Raw genomic sequence first — 20,168 nt, 5'->3', positions numbered from 1 at the left:
AAGGATGACTCAAAATCTACGTTATAGCCGTTAGTTGGTAATGTAGGTCTGGACTGTAGCTGGGGGATAACTTTGCTTGATGCTGATATAGGTATGAAGATTCTAGACTTTGAAGGAAAATCTGGATCTGCAGTAATCTCAAGTGTCCTGTTGGTCCTTTGGACACTGCTAAATGAAGAACATATAAAAAAATTAGAATTTGTAGTAATTTGTCCTTGGATGTCCTAAGGAAGTACCTATTTCAGTTATCTGAAGCTGGCTTCCACTTAAAGAAACCATAGCTTTTCTTTAGCTAGAAGTGAGGTTGGAGGGGCTGGAGAGATGGCTCAGAGGTTAAGAGCATTGCCTGCTCTTCCAAAGGTCCTGAGTTCAGTTCCCAGCAACCACATGGTGGCTCACAACCATCTGTAATGGAGTCTGGTACCCTCTTCTGGCCTGCAGGCATACACACAGACAGAATATTGTATAAATAATAAACAGAATATTGTATACATAATAAATAAATATTTTTTTTTTTTAAAAAAAGTGAGGTTAGATGCCAGATGTCAGCTACTGCAGGAACACAGGCCGCTCAGAGAGAATTTGTGAGTCTGAGGTTAAGGAGTATGTGGGGAATAAATGACTGTTGCAGTTTTTAACCTATTAGCATAGAGCACTCTAATTAAAAAAATTTTCAGATCTATTTATTTTATGGAAATTTATATTTCGCCTTCACGTATGTGTGTGTACCATGTATGTGCCTGATACCCACAGAGGTCAGAAGAAGGTGTTAGGTTCTCTGGTTGTGATGGCTGTGAGCCATCATGTTGATTCAGGGAACCAAACCTGGTTTCTCTGTAGGAGCAACAAGTGTTCTGATTTCATAAACTGTACTTTCTCATTAAGGCTTAAAAATATTTATTATTTCTTTATGTGTGTGCCTTCATGAGTTTATCTGCACCATAGCATGCTGGTGCTCTCTGAGCTATAGGCAGTGTGAACCCCCTGATGGGGATGCTAAGACCCAGGTCCTCTGCAAGAGCAGCAAGCATTTTAACCACTGAACCTCTGGCCCCTCTCACTGGAGATTTAACCATGAGTGGTGGCTTATCTTATTTGAAGCTGGGCACTCTCACTTTTCTATAGAGAGTCGTTTACAGCAATCTTAGAGTTATTTTCTGAGCTTCAGTGTCATATACCCAAAGAGTTTATTTCTCCTCTTCTAAAAGATGTGTGTGTGTGTGTGTGTGTGTGCGCACGTGAGCGCGTGTGTCTGTGTGTGCTTGCACACGCCCAGATGTACAATGGTGCATGTGTAGAGGTCAGAGGACAACTTGTGGGAGTCTGTCCTCTCCTTCCTGCACATGGGATCCAGGGATTGAAGTCAGGCCATCAGGCTTGGTGGCAAGTGCCTTAATCTACCGAGTCCCCAGGCTCCTTCCCCCCCCCCCCCCCAGGTTCCTCTCTCACCCTCACACCCAGCTTCTCTTGTGTACTTTGTGTTAGGGTGGGTGCAGAGCACATCAGTTAGGATCTTTAGGGCTTGTCTTTGCCACCATCTCCTCATTCTGAAACATCTTTAAAAGTCTTGATACTTGAAAGCTTGGTTTGTTAAAACTTCCTTTCGTAACACACTATTTAAAACTTTTCTCCTTACCTTTCGGACAAAAATAAGATTTACTGGGGCTATTTATTTATTATTTTGTTAGTTTGGGACAAGCCCTCCTTGAATGCTTTCACATACTATTTCAGAGCCTTCTTGTATGTTTTCCTCCGAAGACAAAAGCACAGAGTTTCTTCTGTTTCAACTGTGGCCAGTGTGTGTTTTTCAGGAGTCAGGCCAAAGATGTCAACATCAGGGAAATTTTTCTCTGGACCACACTTCCCAAGTTTGAGTGGGCCCACTCTTGGTTAATGCTTATCATAGCACTACGGCAATACATGCCTACTTTTCCAATCTCACCTTGTCATGTCCGTAATCTGCTAAGGGACCATTAAATTCATAAGATAATTTTAAACAGCAAGAAACAAAACAAAACAAAAAACTCCCAATAATCAGAATGCATATTACAAGTGGGAGCAGGCCCAGAGAAAAATATATAGATGCCAGCTGTGACTATTACATAGCTTTTGAATTAAAACAGAATTGGAAAATCAAAAGATATTAACGGGTTCAACACATGTTCATATAGCTAATTGAGATCATTTGCAACTATTTGAAATTTTGTATGATTTTTAGAAAATGACTTATACAGACCTCTTTGTCAGAGTATAAACACCATTATAATAGCTAGTATTCAGTGTTCCTAGGTATGGTAAGTATTTATGTTTATTATTGATTTATTTAAAATTAACATGAAATTTAAATTTCTTTAATTTTTTGCTATTTGGTAGGAGTAAAAAAAATTTATAAAATATACATGAGAAAAACCCCAAACACAAAAAGGTTTCTGGCATATTAACACTTTCTGAAGCCAGCATAGACTGGCTTTGTTTCCAGTGTTTCCCTGTTTCCAGTGGACAGCATCCCTTAAGGACACCAAATAATAACATTTTATATTGCTGTAATATTTTCACCTTTAAAAAACATCTATATACAAAAAATCCTTTCCTAGTGAAAAAATGTGTCATGTTTAAAGAAAACAGAAAACCGTCACTCTTAGCTAGGTGGTGGTGGCACATGCGTTTATCCCAGCACTGGGGAGGCAGTGACAGGCGGATCTCTGTGAGTTCGAGGCCAGCCTGGTCTACAAGAGCTAGCTCCAGGACAGGCTCCAAAGCTACACAGAGAAACCCTATTGTCTTGAAAAAACAAAACAAAACAAAAAACCCAAACCAAAAAAAAAAAAAAAAAAAGAAAAAAGAAAAAAAGGAAATTGTCCCTCTTAAAAATACACACAAATATCAATTTGATTCCGATGAATTCAAGCACTGATTGATTCAGCACCACCTTCAAGAGCCATAGATTGCTCTTTCTCGGTGATGGGGAAATGAGATGGGTTTGGTGTTGAAGAGCTTGTCAATGGGGCCATGAAAGCTGGGCTGTGGGGAGTCCTAGTGGCTGGCCTCTGGGTCACCGAAATCCTTACCAGCAACAAGAGAGCAACTCATTGAATATTTGTATCACATATTTCAGAAGGGAGAATATGCTGTTCCTCATAGATTATTATTGAGATTATCATCATCTCCCCACGAGTCTCCTCAGGCAGCCACATCATTAGAGGCATCACAGGAAAAGGATGGCTATTGCTGCAGGAGGACCACAATGGACCCAGGAGTCATTTGACAGGCTAAGCCACAGACAACCATGCTTTTCTGGAGAAAAGAGAAACAATTTGGGTGAACTGGTGTTAGTTAAACACAGCTGTATGTAGTTAGAATTGTTGGGGTACTGCTTTTGGGTCCACCTCACAACGGCAGGATGGACGGGTCACCCATCTGTTTTTACTACATTGTTTGAATAAACTGGGTAACACATTTTAATAAGGAATGTGAGTGTGGATACGAAGATACACTACAATTTTAAGAGAACTCAAGCAGAGTAAGTACATAGAAAATTTAATTTGAAATAACTTAAAATGTTTGGGTTTGATCGCAAATTAGTTCAGGTATACAGAAACAACTGAAAATGTATACACATGGGCATGTGTATGCATACAAACATTTATCTCCATAATTTCATACAGACACACATGTATTAAAATTACATATGTATAAATCCTCAAGAGATATGTATTTAAGATATGTATAGGTCAAGACATAGGGATTATATATCTCTATAGATATAGCTTTATCTATTCACATAAAGATATATATCCATCTTTCCTCGGAGATGGAATTCTCTAATCTTACTCACACATTCTTTGGAAAGCTTAAGCCACAGGAGGTACACTAATCACACACGGCACAGGCTTCTAGACTTATTCCTCCATGGTAAAAAATTATTTCTATTCTTCCACTTATAGTTCCTGCGGTTTTCCTTAAAGTTGTTCATTCAGATAGAGAATGAAACTCAGTTCTGAACAGAAAATAATTCTGAGCTGGCGAAACCTGAGGACACACTTCAACCTGCTTTCTGTCCTCAGGCGGACATAGAAACTGAAGCTGTAAGATGGGCCTCTTTGCTTCAAAGGTTGCGTTTGTCAACGATTGGGGTTTAAAAACTTGAAGTGATTTTAAAAAAAAAAAACCAAGAAAACTAATAATTTGCTAAGGTAGAGTAGTCACACACAGTTAAACTTTTTTAACCCCCTCATACTTTTTTCTCTAAAGCTAGTAGCAGTAGCAAGAACGGCTAAAAGAAAAAGCTCTGGGAAGTTTCTTAGCACTTTAACACATACCCAAAGTCTTGTGTGTTCCTAGTGGGCACAGAAGCTCCTCTTAGGGTTTCCAAAATCCCTCCCACCCTCACTTTTGTGTGGTCAAATACAATGTTTAAAATCTGTAATTTATGTACTTTAACAGCTACATGTTAAATCATGACAAACTTGCCGGTTTAGATCCCTGCTCTGGGGTTTCCCTCTTGTAGTCAAAAGGCTGAGACCTGGCTGGGTTTTCCCACTTCAAATCAACCACTCAGCCCCCCAAAGAACCTGAGCATTGCTTTCCACAGGGATTTGCTGAGAAAGAACATGCACGTGCTGGAGTTGTATGTAGAAAAGTATCTTTGATTCGCCAGTTTGCCTTTGTTGTGGGTACACATCTTGGAGGTGTTTATCTTGGTTTGACCACGGTACTCATAATATAATATCTTGCGTTATGGGGGATTTATTTATTTTAAAGGATGAAAACTGTATTATAAATCTATAAAGAACTCTCTACATGGATTAATTAGAAAAATGCAAAAAATTAGGAAGATATGTAAACTCAAGTTATGAGGTATTCCAAAGGAGCAGTGCCACTGTGGGGTTCACCCGCCCCGCACTGCAGCGCTCTTGCTGTCTGCCACTGTGGGGTTCACCCGCCCCGCACTGCAGCGCTCTTGCTGTCTGCTGTCACTGCAACTGGAGAAGCACGAGGAGCAGGAGATGGAAGCCCTTCTGGAAAGGCGAGACTTCCAGCAGCTCAAAGCAGAGGCAGGAAAGAGAGGGTTAAAGCAACCTCTACATGCCTTTGTCTAGCAACATTTTCCCCCTTAAAAGTTGTTATTTTTAGTCCTAAAAGCACTCACTTTTATGGGGCACATGCTTGTCTATGTAACTCCCCTTTCCAGAGAGAGGTTTTCTGCTTTTAAATACTAAGAAAGTATGGTGTTTTCAAATTAGATTTTCCATGCTATATTTACTTTTACAGATGTGTTTAGTTCTAAAACTGTGGGTTTACTGTATTCTGGGGAGAATATATATACTCCAGGAATCCTTTACACTCAACTCAGACACAGTTAATCTTGACCCCTCAAATTCTAATAGCTTATTGCTTCCATTAACTAGAAATCCTGCATTCTCTTTATGGATCTAACTTAAATGGCTAAAATCTGAGAAATGGGCCATTATCACATTCCCTGAACAGCCAGGTTTTACAAGTCTTTCAAAACTTGATCACTTTTTTCCCTGGTACTTCAATAGGTTTTCCGTCGGCACATACGAACTAGGGATTCCCAGGAAACAGATATCAGTACTGCAATGCATATACCCAGAAACACACAGACCACACGTGACATTCACTCAAGGGGCAAGTCAGTAATGAGTCAGACATACATACATGTGCAAATGTACAGTTAAAAGCAAATTATTTTAGCTTCTAAAATCCTGAATATTAAAAGTGAGCTGAGATAGCTCTTGTGACATTTAGCATGAAAACTCTAGACTGCAATTTTCATGACAAAGTATCTTCAAATCACATCTCGTGAGTTTCGTATTGCGCAGCAAAGCACCATGCTGAATATCATGCCAAAGATCTGCAACAGAGAAAACACTCCTTAGCAACTTCCACACGTGGCTTCGATAAGAAGATCAGCAACAGTGGCCGTGTCTAGCTCAAGTTATGAAAGAAGCGTAACCAATGCCACTGGCTGTAGATGACATCTTATATGTTCTTTAAAGATGGCTATAAGCAAAACTTGTGTGTCAGCCTAGCTGAACTGCTGTTCTCTTTCTCAACAGACAAGTCTATTTGAAGAAAGGGCTCTGTTTCTGTCTTTGGTTCTTAACAGTTATGAAAAGTTGATACATTTCTGGCTTTTGAATTTTATATTTTAGGTGAATCTCAGATTTATTTTATTCACTCAGAAAAAATGTTTTCTTAATTTCTTAGGTAAATGTGCTTTTGTCTAATTGTCAGAAAAGCTTTAGTTCCTACAGCAGCATGAAACAGTGCAACTTCTTTTCATTCTTGGTCTCTTTCTATGCAAATAACACATGACTGTTTAAATCAGTAGTTCTGCAAAACATAAATAGAAGTTATTGAACTACAATATTCCTGACTTCTTCTGTCTCCTGGATCGTTCTCTAAGAAGCCAAAAACCTGGACGGAACTATTTCTCTCTGGTTTGAAGAGAAGAATACCAAAACATCCTTTATGTCCTCAGTCATTGCCCCTACAAGTCCACAGCCAGAGGAACCCTGCCTGCGGATGCCTCTTAACAAGTGACAGCGTTCGTTTTTAAAGTTTGGTACCATGACCTTGATTCGCTCCCAGTCCCATCCTAAGACAGACTAGGATCTGTGACTGTTCAATGCATCAAGGAAGGAGTGATGAGTTGTTCTGGGCGGGCAAAGGCAGACAGAGCTAAGGGTTCAGCCAGCAAAGAGTTTAGGTCTGTGGTTGACAGGTCCCAGTGCCAGTGTGTGGTCGGGGAGACACCTAATGGGCGTTTGGTTAAGTGTTACACTGTGCAGCCTTTCCCTACGGAAGAACTCAGGGAGAAACTCCTGATCCAAGACAGACAAGCAAGGCTATTTCCCCTTTTCCACGGCTACAAGTTTGGAGGTGACTGCCACCTCATCCTGGGTATAGTCTGAAGGGTTCCCTTTGGAGATCCTTCACTCTCAGCTTGCGGGGGTCACGGGTCAGGGCTGTCTGCCTCTGTTGAGACTGCCTAATTGTTAGGATTGTCTACTTGATAACTCCATTAAGTGGAGTGTTTTCAAACCATTTGTGCTGGCTAGTTTTATGTCAACTTGACACAAGCTAGGGTCAAGACAGATAAGATACAAGATAGATAAAGGAGGAACCTTAATTGAAAAAACGCCTTCATAAGATTTTGTAGGGCATTTTCTTAATTAGTGATTGATTGGGGAGGGCCCAGTCCATTGTGGGTACCGCTTCCCCTGGGCTGGTGCTGGGTTCTATAAGAAAGCAGACTGAGCAAGCCATGAGGAACAAACCGGTAAGCAGCATCCCTCCATGGCTTCTGCATCAGCTCCCGCCTCCAGGATCCTGCCCTGTTTGTATTCCTGTACTGAGTTCATTGAGTGATGAACAGTGACGGGGAAGTGTGAACCAAGTAAGCCCTTTCCTCCCCAGCTGCTTGGGTCACGGTGTTTTGCCACAGACATTTCTTCGGGACCATCACTAGGGAACTGCGGAGCTGCGGCCCAGTTAGCCCCAGAACATGGGGAGGGCTTGTGAGCTGTCCCCAGATTTGCAGTGCTCAGAATAGTATTTCTAGCCACTGTCCCACCCTATGCTCTGGATACAGAGAAGGGAAAAAGTATTTGGGTCTCCCCTATGAACTACCAATTCATGGATTTCCTCAACATCCTTGTAGCCCTGCCTTTGTGTAAGCTGTGAGTTAATCTACACATAGACTAGTAAGCAATTTTTTTTTTTTTAGATTTTATCTATCTACTACATATACAGTGTTCTGCCTGCATGTATGCCTGCGGGCCAGAAGAGGGCATGAGATCTCATTACAGATGGTTGTGAGCCACCATGTGGTTGCTGGGAATTGAACTCAGGACCGCTGGAAGAACAGCCAATGCTCTTAACCTCTGGGCCATCTCTCCAGCCCTAGCAAATTCTATCTTAATGTTAGCTACTGTCACCTAAATTCTGGACAATGGGAACCACCTCTTCACTGGGTTCTGACTCTAATCTTACCTCTCTCTCCAAACCTTCCTCATCCATTCTGCACCACACATCTTTCCGGCCTTGAAGGCACCTGAAGCCCAGTCTCTCAGAACACACAAAACCTTCAATTATGTGGACCTGAAGGCTTTTCTTGCCTCTCTTACTACTCCTGCCCAGGGCTACCAATTCTTCCAACACACATTTAAAAACAAAACAAAACAAAGTCTCCCCCTTCCCTGGAGCTGAGGACTGAACCTTGTGCTTGCTGGGCAAGCACTCTACCACTGAGCTAGATCCCCAACCCCATAGCAAGGTCTCATGTAGCTAGCTCAGGCATATCTCAAATTCACTATGCAGCAGGAGATGATCTTAAACTTCTAATCCTTTGGCCACCATCTCCTAAGTGACAGGACCACAGGTGTATGCAGTACTGGGGATTGAACCTAGGGTTTTTGTATACGCTAGGAAAACCCTTTACCAGCAAGGCTATGTCCCCAGCCTCTCTTCCACGTACACTTATGCTTTTAAAGGACTGAGTCACCAACAGATGCTGGGTACAGCATGCTTCATTCCTTTTCTTATGATATTCTCCTTGCCTGAAGTCTGGATTTGCCCATAGTCAAAATATACAGAAAGATGGTACCCATTAATAGCAAACCATTCAGATTTTATGTAAATTAATTTGTAACAACAGGCTATAGGTAGTACCTCTTTTGACCATAATCATCTTGTAAGGATGATATGTTTAAAATTCAGACACTACAAATAAAGAAATTGAAGCTTAGAGAAATTAAGGAACTCTCCTTCCATCTCAGGGCTTATCAGAAGGTGATGGAGACAGGAGGGGGAATCCAGCTTGTGTGTACCAGTGCTTGCCCTACACGGCCTCTTCAAGGCATAGACGCAGAGACTAACTTGCTATCGTGTTACTGAGACAGAAATCACTACTGAGGTTATGACTGGCAGGCTTACATGGGAAGTTATTGCAATGACACATTCAAGGTCATAATGAGGTGGATACTGGAATCTGTGTCATATTTTACAGTACTACTTCTGATGTATGTAATTAGCTTTGTTCTTCGGAGACGTGCTGGAAACAAAGGTTTTTTTTTTTTTCCCCATTTTGAGAATTCTCACTTAAGATACTGCCATCTCCAATGTGAAGAGAAATAAGATGTAAGGTTCTAAAGCTTCTGAGAAGACAGAAAAAAATTTCTAGAGCTTTCTTACCGTGAGACCCGCAATCCCAATACCAACAATTCCAATGAGCTGCAGCTTAACACTGATTACGGTTTCAATTTTGTCGATGCAATTCTGTTTTGTAAAAAAAAAAAAAAAAGTCAGCAGTGGAAACTGTGTGGCTCACGCTCTGACCCAATCCTCCCGTTTTCTGCAATGGGTCTGGAAGTTCATCCACGCCAGCTTCTGCTCATATGTAAACCATCATCCCTCATGGGTAACGGCGACCTGACAACTCTGAAGTAAAAAACGTAGTGCTGAGGTAAATGTAACCCTCCCCTTTGGGTGCGATTTTCTTGTTTAGGCCAGAGGTCTGCTTCAGAGCTCTGAAATGAAGCTTCACACGGCTGTTTCTGGGGGACTTCAGGCATTCCAAAACTTGAGGCCTTTTCTTACTCTCAACAAGGAAAGATGAGGTATTCTCTAAATAATAACCCTACTACCTACCCACTGAGACAGAGGGACTGATCTATTGGGAGCTCACCAAGGCCAGCTGGACTGGAACTGAAAAAGAATGGGATAAAACCGGACTCTCTGAACATGGGGGACAATGAGGGCTGATGAGAAGCCAAGGACAATGGCACTGGGTTTTGATCCTACTTCATGTTCTGCCTTTGTAGGAGCCTAGCCAGTTTGGATGCTCACCTTCCTAGACCTAGATGGAGGGGAGAGGACATTGGACTTTCCACAGTGCAGGGAACCCTGACTGCTCTTCGGACTGGAGAGGGAGGGGGAAAGGAGTAGGGGGAGGGGGAGAGGGGTGGAAGGAGGGGGAGGGAAATGGGAGGCTGGGAGGAGGCGGAAATTATTTTTTTCAATAAGAAAAAATAACCCTACTGTCATCTGCTGTTTACAAGGCATTTTATACACTTGATCTATGCAAGGCATGCATTATCTTTCAAAAGACTAAAAAGTCTGCATGGAGTCGAATTAAATTATAGAAAGTCAATACTTAGGAAAACTAGGTCTTAAGAGTTAGAAGATCATTGCTCCAGTGTTAGCTGAGCTGAGGGTTCCTATCCTCTACCCTTCAGAGATCTGTGAAGCCTAAGTGTGAAGAACCTTCATAGCGGGGCGGTGTGTGTGTGGGGGGGTGGGAGTTGGGCAGGGCTAAGGCTGAGGGGGACATCAGTCACCATTATCAGTTTCCCAGTGCCCAAAGTTTCCACTTGGAGTCTTCCTACATAGAGGTGTGCTCCCGTCCAGATGCATCCTCAGGGTACGTAGATCTCTAGCACCCTCCGATACCCGCGTAAGTTACGTGAAACAGTAACCACTTTCATGTCTCCGTTTCTGTTTAATGGCTCTGCAGACCCCATATCAGCCACTATAGTGGCTTGGTGGATGAGGAGCGGTAAGCTCCAGCTTCCTCCCTCCGGAGGCTTGGCAGGGAGGATACAGTCTCCCAGAAGAGCGAGAGTGCACCCTGGTGAAAGCCTGGAGCATTACTGGAGACAGCCCCTTCCTGGCACACCAGAGAAAACCCGAGTCAACGGGCCGCACTTCTAGTGTTCCTCCTTTCTGCTGCCTCTGAGACACGCCTTGCTTCTGTGCCAGGCACTGTTTAGGGTAGTGAGCACACACAAGGTACAAGTGTTCCTTTGCAAGTTCTCTTCCTTTTCTCGGAGCTAACCAGGTGCCCTTCCCCGCAGAAGGCTAACCCCTTCCCCGTTCTGGCTCTCACTCCCTCGCATCTCCCAGGGAGCCGGCCGGTCACCCTCCTTCCTTCCCTCCATTAACATCACCTCTGGCCACGTAACACCACGCTCAATGTTTCCAATCTAAAGCAAGCAAAGCCACCTGTCCCTTGCCGTCTCCTCCAGCCCTGCCAACAGCCCTCCTTTCCATTCAAAGACAGTTTCTTGTGTGAAAAACAAATTACAAAACATGCGCTGGCTTTCCTTATCCACAAGGGAATACATAGTCACTGAAATGTGGAAAATAGATATTAATAAAACAAAAATAAGAAACATCTGTCCTCCACTAAGATTATAACTAATACTCTTGATTCTTGGGTATAAAAAGACCCACACACTCTGCCCACTTATATATTACTCAGTGTGTTTTCCACTTAACATAAAGAAAATTCAAAAATACCTTCTTATATTAATTTTTTGAAATTGTGACTCCTACTGGCAATAAAACATATCCTATGAAAAGGTCATAATTTAAACAATATATTACTGTAGGATTTTAATAAGAGATCAGTATTTGGTTATTAATGTATATTATTTGTAACGAACAAAATTGTGCGTGTGTGTGCCACAGGAATTCTTGATGTTGTCTGCTGATACTGGGTCTCTCAGGGACTCTGGAGTTCACCAATTAGGATAGGCTAGCAAGCCCTGGGACCATCTGCCTCTGCCTTCCCAGTACCGGGATTTCAGTCAGTTCTACCACACCCAGATTTTTACGAGGTATCAAGGATTAAACTCAGGTCTTTGCGCTTGTGTGGCAAGCAGTTTATGAGCTGAGCTATGTCCTCAGCTCCTGCACACATTAAAAATTATTCCGTTTGTTGAGGATACATCCTGAGAAGTTGAGTTTCTAGGCCAAAGGGCATGAACTCATTTAATATTCTGGGCTATAAGTCTGTACTAATCTCGAAGACTATTGTACCATTTTTTTTTTAAATAAAACTTTCATTTCACATCATTCTCGCCCATATTGTGTTATTAATAGGAGGGGGGAAAACGTGGCCAATTTCACACAATGGTGTCTTGTCATTTAAGGTTGCTGTTAATTTCGAATTGCTTCTGACTGCCTATGCTTTTTATGTGTGTAAGAGTCATCTGCATTTCATCTTTTGTGAACTCCTTTTTCTTGTACTTGGCTCAAACGACATAATTACCGCTCCATGCAGAAGAGGCAGTTGAACTGTCATTACCTACACTCAGTCTTTACCCGGTCACCTTTCATCTGGTGTCTCCCACAGGCCTTCCCTGAGCTCCCGGGGCACCATGCCAGCTCTGCCCATAGCCCCCGTGCACTGTGTCAACTCCAGTGTTTACATCTCCTATTAGACAGTAGGTTCCTTGTTGGTAGGGACCTTGTCTCGTTCATCTTTGTATCCACAGTGCCTGACAGGCTCTGTGCCAATCTCCTCAGCAGCACTTCCCTTGTGTCTGACTCCTCCCCCTAGTGGCCTTCTTGGCTGCTCCCCTTTGCCCAGCTGTAAGCAGTGGTGTTGTTTAGACTATTGTTCGCATGTTTCTCTTCTCCAAAATCTCATGCATCAAGTCCACGTCTGTAACTCTAAGACTGCGTGTTGTTGATACTCTAACATCTCTCCTAAGCCACACGCCAGATTTTCCAAACCGCAGTGTTGAAAACACTGAGGTAGGGACTGAAGAATGACCCACAGTTAAGAGTAGAGGACCTGAGCCTGGTTCCCAGCACCCATGTCAGATGGCTCACAAATGCCTGTATCTATAGTTCCAGGGGAATCTGACGGGCTTCCCTGAGTAACTATGTGCATAGCCACATCTTTCTTTCTCTTACACACATAAAAAAAAAAAAAAAACAGATCTTAAAAAAAAACAAAAACTTTAAAAGCCTACCTATATTGCTTCTTTTCTCTCTAATTGGCTCTTTCTCCTCTATTCGTTAATTTAATAAGTGACAATTTAATAAGTGACACCACCTTTTGTACCAGTGGGAAGCCAGAACCCAGCGGTGAATTCTCATCTTCTCTGATCTGTGTGGCCATCAATAATGAAGATGCTACCTTCTCCTCTCTAGTCCTACCATCCCATCCAGCTTGTCACATGTGGGTGACAAGGAGCAGTGAAGTCTTCAGCTGGTCACCTAAACTCCAGGTTATTCATTATCCATCAACCTTTCTCATTACTATCACAGTAAACTCTACAAAATGCAAATCTAATCTCTTCCATGTCTTCCTAAACCAACATCATAAAGGCTAGACTTTTGGTTTCGTAGGAGCGTGTAAGACCCTCAGCTGTATCTAAGCATTGAAACAGTCCCTCCTGGAGAGGGGAAGGAGGCTCACTAGGCCCATGAAAACCTCACAAGAAATTTACAAAAGTCAGGGAGCTCAGAAAGTTCCAAGACGCTCAGGTCTTTCCCCAATGTAATAAGGACCAAACAATTTCTGGGGGAGAGCAGACTCTTCTATGGTGTAGCTGCCTGCAGGTCACACAGGGGACTCTAGCAATGAAGTATTCAGGAGCTGTCATGCATGGTAGGTGCCAGTTTTACTGATACAGCTGCCCAGGTCACCTATAAGTAGCTGGCCCCTGTAAGTAGTGCCCACCCATGCTCCTCTAAGTAATGCTAGTAAAACTCATTGGTTCACTGAGCTGGATTTGGGGGGATTGTTCCTTGGTCTGTGCTGAATGAACAGAAATAGATTCCCCAGGAGAAGTACTGACAGCCCTTGAAGAATGGGCCCCTTCTCGCTGAAGAATTCACCTCTCACAGGCATCCTGGGTTTTCTGTTTCCACTCAAAGATGGACTTATCTGCAAACAGCTGTCCCCTCAAACCACCTCATGTCTATTCTGTCCCCTCAGCCTGGAATGTCTCTTCTTTCTTCTGCTCTCTCAGTTCCCATTCACCCTTCGAGATTCATCTCGACAACCACAGCCTTCCTTGGGTGGCTGGTGATTCTGCTGTGTTCCTTTCAATGTAGCCTTCACTTAGCTCTTGTAAATGTTAACAGATCCCTTATGGTTTCTTCAGCCAGACTCGAGCCAGATGCAAGGTTTTCAGTGGCAATTCAATTCCTGACAAGCTGAAACCTGCTTCCCATTTCTCCACCGCCGACCACCTAAATGCATCGGCACCATTGTCTACAGTCTCACATTTCTGCCTTAACCAAGCTGTCCCGTGTTCTCCACAACTGCTTCACTGGAGTTCTGACACGGTCACTCACATCCTTCCGTGCAAAGCCTGGTCTCCTGGTCTCCTACAGCACTGAAGTATCTTCCCAGCAGGACCCACTTCCGGCTGCTTTCTTGGCTCAGAAAGACTGCCCTTCCACATAGCCTTCCACAAAAGCTTTCCTGATTCTGCTGGGCCTCCGTGGTTCCCTAGACAGGCTCCTCGCTTATCACTACAGCCATGGGCTAGCCTAGCAAGCTGCTGAGGGAGGGGCTGTATCTTCTCTCACACTTGTTGAATACCCGACAGAGCAGTTAAATTCATCAGGGCTGTGACTGTCCCAGAAATGCATGGGGTGGGGGGGGGGACACAGATCCCCGACCCTGGTGAAGTAAATTAATACACCTTAACCACATGGCATAGTCACTCATCATCCCCTGATGTGTGTGGCTTGAGCCCCCCCCCCCCCCCCCGGCTCTACCCTGTGGAGTCTACTCTTCACAGTAGGGGCTGGTGGGGGAACCTGGGATGGCCAGCTTACCTTGTGGCCTGGAAGCTCCTTTGGGCAGGTGGGCTGGACTTGTTCGGAGCTTTCTTTCCCACAGCACTGAAACTAGAGAGCGAGAAGAAGCTTTAGGACACAGGGGCTGGATGGGGGACAGGAGTGCTGGCTCCAGGAGGATGCAGAGCAGATCTGCGCCCTCCACTGCTATTTCTGGAGAGCGAAGGAAGAAGTACAGAATTGTGCTATCAACCCAGGCACACGACTTCTCCAAAGCGGCATAGGTTTTATGATAGGAAGCGAGGAGGCAGTGCCAGGCGAGGAGTTAATTGATGGTGTTCTCCTTAGAGTGCTACTTTGGAGACAGGGACGGGGTCTCACATGCCATCCTTCAGACCTGAAGTCTGAAAACCTGCCCAGGAACAAAACTTGATGTGCTTTGGGAAGAGCTCATTACTCAGGGACTAGGGGAGGAGAGGAGAGGTGGCCACAGGAAAGCCCATGGCTGGAAGAGCAGGCATGAGTGCTGGTTGGCAAACAGGCAGCCTGCCTCAGGGTTGGCTGTTTAAGACAAAGGAAACTGTGTGCTGCTTGATGTCTCTGGAGAGCCTTCGAAAACACTCTTGCCCAGAAGTTCACAGTTACCTCACCAGAGTGCAGTGCTTAAGAAGACAGAGTGACCCTGGTCTGGTTCACTTCCCCCATAAGCCTTTCTTGACTCTATGTAGCTCTAAGCACTGCGCTCTGGCACGTTCCCGTGGAATATTCTAGAAGGGAATATAGTTGTCTCCCCACAAACTTTGTTTTATAAGTAAGGAGCGAGTTAAGCGGACATCAGAGAGGCTAACTAACTCATGCAGCACCACAGGGCTGCAGCCGAGCTTTCCTGGCTTGAAGGCCACCATGGTTGCTTCCATTATACCACAGTGTCACCACAGAGAGGAACTGACACGCATTTGGGTGGTTTTCTCAGTGTCCTGCGACACCCTGACTTCTTGTGGACCTGTGGTGGACATCTTGCCAAAGGTCTCCCCAAAACACAAACTATAGCTCTCATCAGAGCTAAAGTAAGAGGTGGTTGCTTCTACTCATTGGATTTATTTTTATTTTTAATTTAGGCGATTAGAGAAAGCCTGGTGCATGCGCGATCTGTAGAACGTGTGATTTCAAGGGAGAAGTGGAGTTACTCACTGCTGAGTGGAAGGTGATGAGGGTGCCATTGCCCCTTCCCCGGCCTTTAAGGTAATCGCTGTACGCCTCCTCATACATAGTCTGCACGTGTCGTACAGCCTGAAAAGACACCAGCACACAGTGAATGGAAGGGCGCAGACCGTTTTCTTTTTACCGAGAGGAATCCCCTCTTCTGCGTCCTCTGGGAACACTGCTTTCCCACACATTCTTCTGAAGGTGAAGGAGACACTGACCAAGAAGGCCTTCCTAGGTCAGAGCCTCCTCTTAGAGCAAGGATTTCTAAACCCGACAGGCTTCACTGTCAGTTAGGCACCGCCCTGGTGGGCCACTAGAGGCAGAATCTGTGGAAGCTTGGTTCTCTGCCAGCTGAAAGGCAGATGCCCATTGCCAAGGAAGATGTTATACATCCAAACAGCCAGAGGTTTCGGCTCTATATGGAGATAAACTAAAGTCCGTAACCTCTGGATACCAGCCGCCATGTTAGAAGAGTTTCAGAGGGGTGACAGGCACTCATTTCCTTGTTCAACATTTTTCAGCCTATGCTGAGCATAGTATGGATGGCACGCCAGTGCATTGGAAATACAACCCTCTTCTCTGTCACAGCCTGCTCATCCTTCTAAAGGTCACGTGCCGATGGGCTCCCCTCATAACCTGTCCTGGGCACTAAAGATTGCACTTGTACACAGCAGGTCAGGCGTTAGCATTTCACAACAGGGTGGCCCCTGTCTAGGTCAAGCCTTTGGGACAGGTGACAGAGGAATGAGAAAGTAGGTTCCTCCTCCCTGCCCCATTCTTGCCTGCCTCTTTTTGAACTAGCGACAGTCTTAAACTAGAAATCCAGTTCACAAACAAACAGACAAAACCCCAAATCAAGCAAACACAGACCAGTTTCAAACCATGAATACACATGCTGAGCCCTGCACACTATTAGGCTAAAAGGTTCTGCTTACACGATTTTGTGGGCTATTTTGTTTCTTAATACGCCTTGGGCTGAGTAGTCTATATTGTTTACCACAAGAAGAAAGCTTTAACAACCACCCAAACATCTAGGTTTTACTTACTACATCCTTGCCTATAAAAGCAAACACTCCAGTGGTTACTTCGGCAGCAAATATCACCAGCAGACAGGTGAAAAACTGTTGAGAGAAAACACTGATTTCACTCATTTAATACCTTCTCAACCTGCTTAGCCTGCTTGCATCTCCTTCCGCTGTCAAGGCATTGGGTAAGGCTGTGAGTTTGGTGGTAGGGATGCTTCTAGGCACTTTGCCGCCTCCGTGCAGCTGGCAAGGCCCTTTTGTATGGCTTGTTTGTTATTCTACTCAACAACTGGCCACTCAGCGCGTGTTCTGTGCCAGGCACTGTCCTTCGTGCCCGTATCTAGAGGCAGAAGAGATCCTGACCCCTCTGATGTCATAAAGCTTATATTGGGCAGAAGAGATACAGTCAATGAGGGAAGATTTTTATATGCATTATAAAATGCATAAAGGAATATTAGACAGCCACATAGAAACCCTGTCACCAAGCACAGGATCTGGCAGTGACACGCTCTGTAAATACTTGATGACCACGTAAGTTCTACAGAGAGGAAATCTGGTTGGACACAGAAAGTTTCCACTGAGGCTTGGGGCAGACAGAGTGTGATGGTCTGGAAGGGCTTCTCTGAGGAGAGGGAGAGAGACACGTGTGCAGGGTCTCTGTGTGTGTGTGTGTGTGTGGGGGGGGTGTTTGGGGAGTATGTGTGGGGTGTGTTTGTGGTGTTTGTGTAGGTGTGTGTGTGGGGGGGTGTTTGGGGGGGTTGTGTGGGGTGTGTTTGTGGGGTTTGTGTAGGTGTGTGTGTGTGTGGGGGGGTCTCCTTATGGATAGCGTTCTGCCATGTCTTAAGTTTGCTGATTAAACTCAGCTCTGTGATGAACACAGCACAGCTTTCCAGCTTTGTTGGTAGAAACAAAGAATGGCAGGGAGAAGAAACAGACATTTCACACAGCCATAGATCTGAAGCAGCAGGCAGACATGGAAAACCCAAAGACCGCAATGGGAATGGGAAATGAGGGGGCCTCAGAACACCCTGCTTCAGGCTCCCTGCAAGAAATAAAAAGCCTTCCCTCTGTTCCTAGCTTCTTTAGGCTTCAGAGTATGGGCTGATAGCAGGTAACCGGGTAACAGGGAACAAAACTTATTTTTGTTGTTGTTGTTTTTTAACAGAATCTGCTGGTCAAAAATAAGGTAACAGAGGGATGTTTTGTTAAGTTGTTGATCTTAACCAGAAATGCTTTCCTTGTAGATAACAGTTTTCTTCCTGGCTATGGTAATCTTTAAGCTGCTGCATACACAGTGAAATATTATTTTTAAAGAACAATCAATTCATAAGCGCTCTTCCCCCCAAATCTTTACACTGATGAGCTCATTGTTATCACATTTTCCATATGAGGCAGGAACAGAGATAATACCATTCTCATGCAGGAGACGGGGAAACAGACATCAGAGGGAGGGTCCAGCGCCAAGCTTTAAGCCCTAGAGGAACCAGAGCTTCAAACCAGGTCCCCTGACTCCCTCCAGGGAAGTTTACCAACCCACCCTGTGCCCACCTCATCAACCCCACTTACTGATCCAAGCACACACTGTGACTCACGCATGGCTCCACAGCACCCGAAGAACCCCACAGCCATCATCAGGGCCCCAGCTCCAACCAACACGTAGAGCCCTGTGGACGAGAAGCCAAGGGGACCGGTCAGAGCCTGAGGAAGGTGAGGCCAGTCAAACACAGCGCAGGAGACAACAGCCCTGCCTCCCACACCCCAGGCTCTGGCTTTCCTCTCCGACAGCGCTCTGCTGTCAACTGTAATGGTGACGCTTGCTAACCGGCTCATGCATACCGGCTCACTCAGCAAAGCCTTCCTATCTCACTGCCAGCTGAGCGAACGCATCAGGAAACTGAACCTGAAGGAAGCCAGGGAGGGGAAGAAGCCACCTCTACCACTGCTTAGAGCCGTGTCAGTGAATGGTCACCACATGCCTAGAGCCCAAACACAGCTTCTCAGGTCCTGCACCTTCGTTCAGAGGTGCACGGCCATCCCGGTAAGGTCAATGATGCTGAGTCCGGGAGTAATTTGAAAAGCTGCTGCCACAGCTGGGACACAAACCGAAGCCCTCTCTTGGGCCCCAGAAGCCCTTCTTCTCTGAGCTTAATAGCTGTCTCCATCTCTGAGAGACTCGAGGCCAAGGATTTGGGAGGGAACAGCAGGGATCCGGGTAGGGACAGAAGCACAGGACACAGCCATAAGTCATCAGTTTTGTGTGATATTTTTTCCTCCTTCAGAGGACAATGTCGCAGATACTGGACACGTGGGGGAGGCCATGTGACGAGACAAAACACAACAAAATAAACAGCTAATGAGGGTGGGTAATAAGGTAATGGATGCTTACATTATTATTATTAGCACCATGTTCTAAATGAGAGCCAGTTGTCACCTGATAATTTTAATAGAACCACTATGTGTGTGATAGAGCCTTCCAGTCAGGCTCTGCTGTGTGCACCTAGGTTACGAGAACAGCTTTCCTGACGGCTGTGAAGTACTGAGTGGTCCTTTTTACCTCCGTGGTTAGACAGAGGAGCTGAGCCTCAGAGGTCAAGTGATTGTCCCAAGGTCACAAGGTGCGGTTCTCCCCAAGAGGCCATCCTGCCTCCAGAGCAACAGCAGTGGCCTTACTCTGAGTGGCCAGAGATTGTACCTCCTAAGTCCCACCCCACGAGGGTTTCCACCCAGAGCAAAAGGACCACAAGGTGCAGGTTCGGGGAGCCTTGGGCCAGGCCTTCCTGACTTCCTTCTCTGATCCCCAGATAAAGGAGAACACAATGCTAGGTTTGGCACTTGACTCCCTCTGGGTAAGGCTAATTGACTGTGTTTTTTTCTTTTGCGTTTCAGTCAGATGAGTCACCTGGAAACCATTCTTATTCATCCGGAGGTGGAGGGGGGGCACTGGGGACCCACCCCTGTGGGGAACCCCTGAGTCTGGCATGTAGGCATTTCCTGGGGCTCCTCTGGGTTGCTCATTGCCGGTTTGTGGGTAGGCCTGCCTGTTAGCAGACCTAGATGGGGTGACAGGGTAGCTGTACTGCTTCCTGAACCACCCAGACCAAGACTAAGAGGTCCTCAAGGTGCTTCTGGGTTCCGGAGGGGAGAAGGCTTGGCGCTGCAGTCTGGAGGGACCCACACACTTCCTGCTGTTCCAGGGCTATCACTTCCTCCAATTTCCTTTTCTCTAACAGGATCATTTCAAGGGTGTATGTGTGTGTGTGTGTGTGGGGTGGGGGTTACATGAGAACTGGTACCCTTTTAAAAACAACAGTATCGTTGGCTCCACTGACTGAACACCTTATCGTCTCAAAGGCTCTACATTTCAAA

At 45.1% G+C, this 20,168-nt stretch overlaps 1 protein-coding gene across 1 annotated transcript in view; it reads right to left on the bottom strand.

Annotated features, from left to right (window-relative positions):
* Nucleotides 1-3,522: 3,522 nt before the first annotated feature.
* The window catches only part of Tspan2 (tetraspanin 2), a 39,861-nt gene continuing 23,215 nt past the window's right edge, over nucleotides 3,523-20,168 (bottom strand). Inside the window, exons 3-8 of the mRNA XM_057794239.1 lie at nucleotides 18,369-18,466; nucleotides 16,824-16,898; nucleotides 15,763-15,861; nucleotides 14,611-14,682; nucleotides 9,220-9,303; nucleotides 3,523-5,875 (exon numbers count right to left, since the gene is read on the bottom strand). Coding sequence (XP_057650222.1) covers nucleotides 5,810-5,875; nucleotides 9,220-9,303; nucleotides 14,611-14,682; nucleotides 15,763-15,861; nucleotides 16,824-16,898; nucleotides 18,369-18,466 — 494 coding nt within the window. The 3' untranslated portion in view covers nucleotides 3,523-5,809. The remainder of the gene's footprint in view (nucleotides 5,876-9,219; nucleotides 9,304-14,610; nucleotides 14,683-15,762; nucleotides 15,862-16,823; nucleotides 16,899-18,368; nucleotides 18,467-20,168) is intronic.

The sequence above is a fragment of the Chionomys nivalis genome, chromosome 18, assembly GCF_950005125.1.
Source record: "Chionomys nivalis chromosome 18, mChiNiv1.1, whole genome shotgun sequence".
Lineage (NCBI taxonomy): Eukaryota > Metazoa > Chordata > Mammalia > Rodentia > Cricetidae > Chionomys > Chionomys nivalis.
This window is presented reverse-complemented; position numbering and strand designations above follow the sequence as displayed.